We start from the raw sequence: 10,448 nt of genomic DNA on the forward strand, positions 1-10,448 counted from the left end.
AAATCTTAAAGTATATCAACCATATGTGCTAACACCTTATTTCTTAATGATTTTTCGAATCACTGCTCTTTAGAATTAATTTAAGAGGCATTGATGATGCCACACAGTTGAACTACTCTGTCACCCATAATTTAAAAAATATCAAACTTAATATGCCGGTCGGTAATAACGTGACGTGGATGACATTGTTAACGCAACTCAGAAACTTCACCAGTAACATACCATCTAAATGAAGAGGGAAAAAAAATGTGAATACAAAAGACTACTACTATTATATACTAGACACTCTCTGCCACAGTTGGCACTCATGGTGCCAGAAGATTCTTAATTCTGGCTTTCCACTCAGGCACCGACTACATCTGGGATTTCGATGTTGAATTTGATCCTAAGGTTACCCTTCTTTGAAGGATCTTTCGCAATTGGCATGCCTTCCCCGGTGATGACTTCTTCGTAATCTGGATCAGTGGCGTTGTTTATGGCGATGTTCAGATCCCTGCCATCAAGAGTTGTAAGTTGGATGGTGTAGCCTGGTAGAGCTTCAGCTTCTCTAAGTGATATCTTTTGTGTCACAACCAAATCATTACCAACTCTTGTAAATATACCGTGAGGTTTCTCATCAATTATAAAGACAAGATCAGCTGCAATGACATTTGGCTGCTCATTTCCTTTCTCTGGGAAAGTGATTTTGGTTCCCTTCTTCCATCCCGGTTGGATTTCAATGTTCAATATTTCCTCCACAGGAAAAACTCTCCTGCAAACATAGATGTATTATATCAATGTGACTATGCTTATATAGGCAGACACAAGTGAAAGAATAAGCTTTTGTTTCTTATCATTGAGACAAATTTGCAGAGCTCAAACAGAAGAAAGGGTAACTGAGGGAGTCGGGTATGCACCCTTTGCACAGTTGAGTGATAAATTAAAAGTCAACATCACTGACCACCTATTACTTTCATGCATATATTAAACCTTTAAGTGTATTTAGGAATTTTATAGTGGCATACTCAGCCCGAAATTCCAACCTGAAAAGGTGTTGCCAACAATAAGTAATGGCACAAATGCAATGACCATATCAGGATTGTAGCAATGAGTTTGTACACCAATCCTTACCCAACCACAAGAACTCATTGACCCAATGAAAAGGAGGGGAAAAGTTAACAGATTGCTAAATTTGTAGCATCAACTGACTATCTCTGAAGCAATTATTTTAAAAGAGAGGGAAATACAGCAAATCAAGACATCTAACAGACAACTATCTAAAGTTGCAATCACATTTTTTTTTTTTTTTTTGGCTTAGATAAAAATGTCAAAAACGTAAAACTTTAGTTGACACATTCAACAATTGAACTCATTCTGTTCAAGACATTTTTTAAGAGAAGGCTTAAGTACAAATTGTTGTAAATCGAAATGACAGTCAAAGAACACTTACCCGCTTGCAAGTGTAATTTGCCTTGAGATTTTCATCTTTCTGGTACTCCCCTTGTAGAGTTCCTCAAGGCTGCAAAGCAGTGTATTTTGGATAGGAGGAGCCTTGCGGCGTGGAGCTTCATTCATTGGCCCGCCTTCTCTGAACATGTCATTGCCAAACATTCCAGGAAAGGATCTTGATACCCACGATCTCCCCCTCGTGCCCAGGCCTCTACCACCACACTCAAACCCCCTTCCCATTCCTCCATATGGGGATGAACTCCCAAACACTTCTGCAAAAATGTTGTTTGCATTTCTGGGATTGAAATTAAATGGTTGTGGGCCATCCCCAGTTCGGAAGAAGGAAGCCATACCTTCATCCCTTGTTGGTATTTCACCTTTAAGCCCACCTTCTCCATACCTATCATAAATTTCTCTCTTCTGAGGATCACTCAGAACCTGCATCCAACCAATTAAACCAAACAGATACCAATTCACATTCCATATTCATTTCACATAAGGATTCCACAACTTAGTATGCAAACAAACATGCACCCAAGCAACCATGTGAGTTATGCAGAGCAAACAAAAGTAACTGTGTGGCAAGCAATTAACCGAGTCACCGAACTTACCTAACAAGTAGTTTATCTGAGAAAAAAACACTTTAATCATACAATATTGCAAGAGCCCCTGCAATCTAGAGGGTACATAAAAGCATGAAAAAAAAAAATACAATTCAGATGATCGATCAACCATCACCAAGTGAAAAATACAACAAAATAAATTTGGCAAGAAAATTGAATCGTGACCTAATTAGAAACAAATGAACAGGAACTGAAGTCAAACTAGGAATAGTCTCATCGAGGTGCAGTTAAAGTATGATCCAGGTTTAACCATAAAATCAACTTCTAAAGTTTGTCACTAAGTAAAAGGGAGGATCAACATCATGATAAGGAATTGGAAAAAGGGAGAATTGTAATGACTAAAATCAAATATAGGATCTAAAACTAACATCTTTAGCACACCGACACGGCAAATCAAAGACAATGGATGGTGTTACCTCGTAGGCTTCGGATATCTGTTTGAATCTAATCTCAGCCTCCTTTTTATTGGTTGGGTTCTTATCAGGGTGCCATTTCATTGCAAGCTTTCTGTAGGCTTTCTTCAATTCTTCTTCTGAGGCATTCTTGTCAACTTCCAAAATCCCATAGTAGTCCATCCTATTCACTCCCTCTTTTTCAATTTTCTCTTTCTTCAGCCTCAACCTATCTTATGAACAACAATTGAAATTTTTTTTAAGGTTGTGTAACAAATGTTTGTATTTTTGACTTTTGATCAATATATCAATATATGTCAACTCTGTTTAGAAATCGTTTTTTGTTTCTATTTTCTTATGAAATTTACTTAATCATATTATGTCTGTTTATATTTTATTTTTATAATATATCTCCTTGAGATACACGAGCCGCCGAAAAGATCTCTTGAGATTGATTTACAAAATGGTACACACTGAATAGAGAATAAAGATGTGTATACAGTGATGCACGAAGGATAAAATCGTAATAAAGGTTTTAGATAAAAAGTTATTATAATGTAGAGGGAGTATTTTACTATCACCACAATACATGTAACCTTATCTCTTTGTAACTGAACAGAATAAAGAAAATAAATCCATCAGATTTTCTTTTATTTCAAAGATCACATTTTTTTTTATTTCTTCCCTACAAACTAAAATAATTATATATATATATATATATATATATATATATAAATATAAATGTAACATTAAAACGTCAGTATATATATTAATCACGTTTTATTTTAAAATTGTTGGCAGATGTATGGTGAACTTTGTGTGACATAAACCTTCTAAAATTTATTTATGTACTTAACTTTTTTTGTTCTTAAAACGTAAATTAAATAAATTGTTGTTAGTGGTTTTTTTTACAAGTTTTCGTATATATATATATATATATATATATATATATATATATATATATATATATATATATATATATATATAACGTTAATATTTTATATTAAGTCTAATTGTTTATTATTTTCTACATCCATATAATTATTATGTGGTAGTTTATTTTAAATTTATGTAATTAAATATATATTATTGTTAGAAATGGTTAAGATATTATGTGTTGTTTTTGAATGCAAGTGATTTAGACTTATTTTTTTAATTTTGTATTTTTAAATACATAAATCAGAAAATCAAATTGTTCTTCGTATTATATTTAATTATGTACTTTATAAAATTATTTATTACTTTATGGGAAAAAAATATTATACTTTGAGACTTTGAGTTAGTTGACTCAATTGTCAATTATTACCTATTTTTACTAAGCTTTTATCCAAAACTTATAATTAATTATATTTATATCAAGTTTAACAAATTCTTATTAATTTTTAAAAGTATAAAATCTTTTAGAAGTTAATAAAACTTAATTAGTTTTTTTAATTATAAAATTACAAAATCAAACCATCATAAAATTATAAAACCAAGATTTACGACAAAAAGTAATAATCAATTTATCCAGTCAAAAAATTTTAAATGACAAATAATTTACTTAAAAGTATAAAATCTTTTAGAAGTCGATAAAACTTAATTGAAATTTCGTTTTTTTCAGAATTAAGAATAATAAATTGTTGTTTTAATAAAACGTTTATACAATTTTTTAATTTAATTTAATTTATTTTCTCCATTATAATAACAAGTAAAATTATAAACTAATGAGTATTGTTTTTCAACTCTCAAAAAGTAGATAAAAGCAAAAATATTTTAAAATTAATAGGCAACTTACCTTGTTAGCTATTCAAAATCGAAATACAAATTGTTCCTTAAATTCACACAACAGTACTCACTAGACAATCAGCATCACAGGGTGCGTCGCCGCGGTGGCCAGCACCACCCACCACCCACCACCACCTTCCTTGTTTTTTTCCACTCTGTCCGTCGTCCTCGAAACAGAGTTGGTTGTTTTGCAAACCGTTCCTTTGTTGTGGATACAGTTGCACTCGAAATTGGATTTTGAGTGGAGATGGCAGGCAGAGGGCGGGGAAGAGGAGGACGGGGATGGGGACGAGGAGGTGGATTTACTACATTTGCTTCTCAAGTGCCGTTTGATCTTTTTCCTGAGGTATATTTTGTTTCCTTTGTTTATATTAATTAATTCATACCCTACTTCCCTTTATTCTTCATTCTCTGTTGATGATCCTTTCCCAATCAGAAAAAAAGGATGGTCTCAGTTTAATATTTCACCATTTTTTTTTTCTTTTTTGTGGTTCTCCAAATCTAAGGCCCTCTATTATAAATGATTTGTAGCTTTTTAGTTCTTGTTTATTAAAACCTCAATATTATCTCCTTACTCCAAACTGATAAAGAGGGTGGGTGGTATGTTTGGATGTTTCTTTTTTGACTGCATAACCAACTACCTATGCTTATTGCTTGTCACCATCTTTCTGATGTTTCAGGATGTTTCTTTGCCTGAGTTTAAAATTGATGATATTGATCATATGGATGAGAATACCAAAAAGTTGCTTCAGTGGAGTAACAAGTTACAAAATTACTGGAAAGCCTCTCCTTATCTTTTGGAGGAGACAACCTCAAAGAGTATGCATTTAGTTGTCTTCACCTATGCATTATTACATGGGCTTAGCTAAATCTTTTACCGTAGTGCATCATGATATCTTTGTGTAAAAGAAACTGAACCAGAGAAAGTCTTGCAACAAACTGATAGGCTTACAATACCAAATTATGCTTCCCATATCAGCAGCTGGTATTGAAATGGTTCCTGGAATGAGCAGGTTCACACCAGTATACAGCCTGACATACTATTTCTAAAACATGTTTTATGCTTTCACTGAACCATATTTATCCTAAATATCTGCTTCCTTCATTCACTCACTGGGCATACTTTCTTTTCTTGTGTTAACTTTCATTGGAAGATAATAATTTTCTTCTTTTACCAACAGAGAGGCAAACAATGCACGTAGAAAGGTTTTCTGATAAGAAGACGAACGATTTCACCCGTGACTCTCTGTCACAAGTGTTAATGTTCAATGGTTTTCCTCATGAGTTGGTTCTAGGTATGAATAATGGAATGGACTGTCAAGACAATGGTTATATTTTACATGAAAAACCATTTTGTTTTTCTTGTCATGCATTTAAGGTTCATGCTAGCAAATAATATCAACTTAAATTGGTGTTTTCAGGTAAATCCAAGCACATGTCAAGAAGAAAAAAGTTTCGATGGAAACCAGAGTCAGGTTTAGTGATTTCATATGACCTTTTTGCCTTTTATGCAGTATTATCAATTGGTTAAATCAATATTGCGTGTACATTCTTAATTTGAGATTAGCTCAAAATAAGCTTAATCTTTGTAAAAGGCTTTCACACTCTTTAGAGAAATTTATGAAAATTCTCATGCTGTTCTTCTGATTGTTGTATGTACTATGGATGCAACATTCTATTTTAGATTGTAATATCGTTGTATAAATGCTTGATAGCTTATGCTGTAGAAACTATTATTTATTTGATAGAAACATTTTATGGAACTTGGGATATTATCCACATCTATAAAGTGGATCATTGTTTACTTATAACAATGATAGTAAGCACTAGGTTTCTCTTTAGACTGATAAAGATGTTTGTGTGACAGATATGAAGAATGTGGATATCTTTGAACAAGAGAAAGCAAACCAGGTAAAGCACCTATGTTTAAAACAACTTCCTGTGTATGTATGTGTGATAAAAAGACACCTAATACTTTCATTCATTTCATCGCAAAACACACCAATTATTGGGATTTGGGTATTGAGGGGTATCTAAGTTCATGTTAAATAATATTTGGTTATTATAAGATGCTCGATAAAGTATTTAAGGTTTTTCCTGTAATAACTAGCTTTTGAGGGTAGGTTCCCCGTGTGCTTGGATGCTTATCACTTTCAGTACACATTATGGTTTTTTGTGGCCTTTGGAAGGTAATAGGAATCTACAGTTTTTTATTTATGCCTTGATATACACTCCTGCTACTTTCACGTTGCCTCTATAATTGCCACCATCATTGCAAACAGTGTCGCAACCTTTGCCACTCAACACCAACACCATAATTGTTGTCACCACGTTGCTGATCCCATTAATATTGCTTCCTTCACTGTTTCCATCAATTTTTTTATCTCTACATCCACCATCACTTTTACTGCCACACCATCACGTCTACTCCCACTGCTGCAACTCTCCATTGGCTAAGTTAAAGGAATGTTGATCGCTAGATCATTAATTTTGGGAGTAAGATTGCATTTGGTCCACATGAATATTGTATTTATTCTTTTATTCCAGTGTTAGACTACCATTTCTTTTCCAGTGAAATATGTTGATGATGGTTTCACTTGCAGGAAAAAGAGGAAACCGATGAAGCCGAAAAGAAAGAAGGAGAAGATGAAGATGGAGATGGAAATGCAGAAGAGGAGGATGAAGAAGATATGAGTGATGATGATTATAATCAGGTTCCACTGTAGGCTTTATTTTGATGTGTTAATTTTTCCATTTGTCTCTATGTTGTAATAATACATTTAAGTCACAAAAATTTACCCAGAAATATTTTCAAATTGAAGAGAAAGGTAAATAGGGAAAAAACTAAACCTGCGCAGCTCTCGACCATGAAAAACATGCATTTACATGGTTTCATGTGTCTAAGTTAAAACCTTATTGTTGAATTGAGTCAAGGTTACCTTAACTTTTTAAGTAGATATACTGAAAACAGTAAGATGATGATGAGAGCAAGTTTTTAGCTGTGTCAGCCTATCATCTTTGATATTTCCCCCTCCTTGGTAGGAGAGTCTAACTATCTCTCGTTTGCGTAAATGACACTGGCAAATTGGGTGTTGTCAGTGTACGTGGTCCTGCAGATCCAACTGATGACTCATTAGCTGTCCACAATGGTCCTCTGCTCCTTCTGACCCCATACATAAATACAAAATTAAATAGGAGAAGACCGCATACATAAATATAACATTGAAAAGGAGAAAATATTAGGATTGGAAAAGAGAATTAGAAAATAGGAATCTCAAGGATTTAGTCTATCCTGTTCTTGCTCAGTACTATGTGAAGTTTCTTTGAAATTTTAAGTGGATTCCATATCAAAATTGCCCTGTTCAAATGTTACACATAATATGCTCTTCACGCAGTTGGAAAGTAAACAATAGAAAATAGTTTGACCTTTGAAGGAAAAAGACAATTAGATGGTGAGAATTGCGATTTTTGGTTTGGGCTATCTCGTTCTTCCTTTCCAATTTTTGAGGTTTCTTTTAAATTATAGAAGTGAATTCTATGAATGTGGAGTTTGCTTTCACCTATTGTACTTTCTTCCATCCACAACAGGTGGTGGTATAGACTTTTTTCAGCATTCAATGAATTGTTACTAAAATTAGATTTTGGAAATTGCTTAATTTGACATGGTGGCGGCATAGGGAATGATCTATCACTTCATGTAAATTTTTAGCGGTTGGGGGGCTCTGGTGGTAGTAGTTTGAAGAGTATTTATTTCACTGATTTCCCTCTTCTTTCTTAATATGCCTGTATGTTTTTGTCTTATCTTATTTAGCATACGGTTGCTAGGCTGTGTTTTTCGTTTCCATGTTAAAAAGAACAATTAAAAAATTGAGGTATCTAACTCAAATAAAATCTTGCAGAATATAGATTTTGACGACGACGATGATGATTTCAATGATGTAGATGACGGGGATGGTATTGTCACATTACTTTCTCATTGCATTTATCAGTTACATTCATTTTAATAATGTTAATAAATTCAATTATAACATGTTTTATTGTAATCACTTTACATAAATATTTTCTGTTATTGCAGATGAACCTATCTATTAAACAGCAGTATGGAGAAAGTTCTGCCCCTCCCGTGACAGGCTATAGCTTCTGTAATCTTAACAGGTTGGGAGTTCAAATTGTACGTTAGCCTTATCTGGCTTATATTTTTCTGCTAATTTGTCTACCTCCTTGTAAATGTTTAGTTTAAACAAGTATACAGCTTGAGCAGAGAGAAATTTTGTTTACAGAAAACTTGAAAAAAAAAACATCTATTTATTTAGTAATGTGTTAGTTTTTAATCAACCCGAGTAACTTTAATCCTGTTATGGTAGGTTTTCTGAGACCAAAACTAGTGTCACATTTGTCATTTTGTGACTGATTTGATCTCGTTTAACATCAGCTCGGTAAGTAACTCTTTTGTATCCATCGATTTTGCTAATTTCCAATTTGCCTAAACACCTGTTCTATAATAACACACCCTATACAGATGAGACATTACATTTATCCTCAATACCAACTTAACATACGATATTCATAGCCGCGAGTTGCACCACTGTATTTGAGATATATCACTTGAGTCATTTAGGTCATCTTTTTATAGTTTATATAATAGTTCTAACGAAATATTTGTCTCATTTTTTGGGGTGTAGAGCATATAAGTCATAGAGGTATTAAAACTTTAATCAAATCCACCGACATAAATCATGAAATTTAGCTTATAGGATCTGTTTGAAGAAATGTAGGAAAGAAAACTAAGACTTCTTTTTTCCTATAAGCTAAAGCTTTTGAATTTAGTTTTAGTTTGTGCATAAGATAATTTTAATCGATGGCAGTTAATTCCTTTAGACGTGTTCCTGACATTCTCATTATAATATTGAAATGAGATGTATATTATGAAGATCGAGTCACCAATTTCCCTTAAGATTGTGTAACGTTGGAGGAAAAAAAATGATCTTCAAGCAATGTTCTTTGTCACCATATTTTAAGAATATACAAGATCCGCCAAATTTTAAGTGTAATAATATATGCTCTATGTCCTCTTTCTCCATGCTGATCATAAATGGTTTCTCTTGGAATCATTCATTTTTTTTAAATCAACAAAAGGAAAAAACTCATTAAAAAATTAAAGACAAACAGACCAAACATACAATATACATGTACACCTACAGGTATATACTTAGATTCAATAAATACAATTACATCTAAAACTTAATCGTTTTAGGATGCATGGATTCAATAAATATAATAACATCTAAAACTTAATCATTTTAGGATGCATTTGTAGACCTGGGCGCCTGATATGTCTCAAGTCCATAAACAAGGATGAAGAAATAATTCTCTAAAAAATTAACGACAAACATTTTAAGAATTTTTCATTAAAATACTCTGAAAATATATTTAAATTTAAACTGAAATTTGTTTCGACCTCAAGTTTTTTTGACATAGACATTGCTACAATAATTACAACATTTGAGCTATAGTTTGCATCATAATGTGGAAATCTATCACATTTCTATCCTTAAAATGTATATGAAATAGTTAAGGAAGAAATGTCTGAACTTTGACTACGAAGGGATGTAAAGTGATTATAAACAAGTTCTTAGTTGAGATTTAAGGAAAACAAAGATTTATCTCCATAAACACTTTTTTATTACCACTGTATTAATATTTTGATTTTGAGTCTATTACACATGAGATATTGTCTATTATAAATTAAAAGTCTATTATAATTTTATTATCAAAAGATATGATTGGATTGGAGATGATAAACATACTTGCAGATATCTACATATCTATTAAGTACTAAAATTAAAATTAAAATTTAATTTATATTTGACTAAATTAAATTTAATTAAAATTAAAACGAGTTTATATTTTATTCAGTTAAATTTAATTAAAATTTAATTTTTATTTATATTTAATTTAAATTATATTATATATATTTTTGTAATTTTATTTGTAGATATGTATAAGAGGTTCTAAAAGTGAATCTTCGTTACTCTTAAATCTTAATTTAAAAACTTATTTTGGTAGTTTCAATGTTTCACATTGTTCAGCACAAAAATAAGTTATATACCGTTATCTTTAGACCAATTTTTAAAGATAAAACGATAAGGAAACTCTAAACTCAAAAAATACAATAGGTCAAATACAATTATTCACCCTAATTCGAAGTTGAAAACAAGCATATATTTAGATAAAGTAT

The 10,448-nt window shown here is 32.0% G+C and overlaps 2 protein-coding genes across 2 annotated transcripts; one reads left to right on the top strand and one right to left on the bottom strand.

Moving 5' to 3' along the window:
* Positions 1-39: 39 nt before the first annotated feature.
* LOC106775666 (dnaJ protein homolog 1) lies at positions 40-2,785 on the bottom strand. Its single transcript, XM_014662811.2, has 3 exons — positions 2,468-2,785; positions 1,430-1,866; positions 40-751 (listed from the first exon to the last, which is right to left on the bottom strand). The coding sequence occupies exons 1-3, from the start codon at positions 2,624-2,626 to the stop codon at positions 343-345; spliced, it is 1,005 nt and encodes a 334-aa protein (XP_014518297.1). The 5' UTR covers positions 2,627-2,785; the 3' UTR covers positions 40-342.
* Positions 2,786-4,227: 1,442 nt separating this feature from the next.
* Positions 4,228-8,617, top strand: LOC106775199 (DNA-directed RNA polymerase III subunit RPC7). The gene is made up of 8 exons (XM_014662281.2): positions 4,228-4,556; positions 4,891-5,029; positions 5,392-5,505; positions 5,632-5,685; positions 6,078-6,121; positions 6,814-6,924; positions 8,110-8,164; positions 8,286-8,617. The coding sequence occupies exons 1-8, from the start codon at positions 4,458-4,460 to the stop codon at positions 8,300-8,302; spliced, it is 633 nt and encodes a 210-aa protein (XP_014517767.1). The 5' UTR covers positions 4,228-4,457; the 3' UTR covers positions 8,303-8,617.
* Positions 8,618-10,448: the final 1,831 nt, after the last annotated feature.

This window comes from Vigna radiata, chromosome 10, assembly GCF_000741045.1.
Source record: "Vigna radiata var. radiata cultivar VC1973A chromosome 10, Vradiata_ver6, whole genome shotgun sequence".
Classification (NCBI taxonomy): domain Eukaryota; kingdom Viridiplantae; phylum Streptophyta; class Magnoliopsida; order Fabales; family Fabaceae; genus Vigna; species Vigna radiata.

Bases quoted from the DNA above. Each gene is read 5' to 3' on its own strand.
- LOC106775666 (XM_014662811.2), bottom strand. From the start codon at position 2,626: ATGGACTACTATGGGATTTTGGAAGTTGACAAGAATGCCTCAGAAGAA. The intron at 1,867-2,467 runs GTAACACCATCC...GGTTGGATGCAG, and splicing joins AGATATCCGAAGCCTACGAG to GTTCTGAGTGATCCTCAGAA. The intron at 752-1,429 runs GTAAGTGTTCTT...CTATGTTTGCAG, and splicing joins CAAATTACACTTGCAAGCGG to GAGAGTTTTTCCTGTGGAGG.
- LOC106775199 (XM_014662281.2), top strand. From the start codon at position 4,458: ATGGCAGGCAGAGGGCGGGGAAGAGGAGGACGGGGATGGGGACGAGGA. The intron at 5,686-6,077 runs GTTTAGTGATTT...TTTGTGTGACAG, and splicing joins TCGATGGAAACCAGAGTCAG to ATATGAAGAATGTGGATATC. The intron at 6,925-8,109 runs GTTCCACTGTAG...AAAATCTTGCAG, and splicing joins GTGATGATGATTATAATCAG to AATATAGATTTTGACGACGA.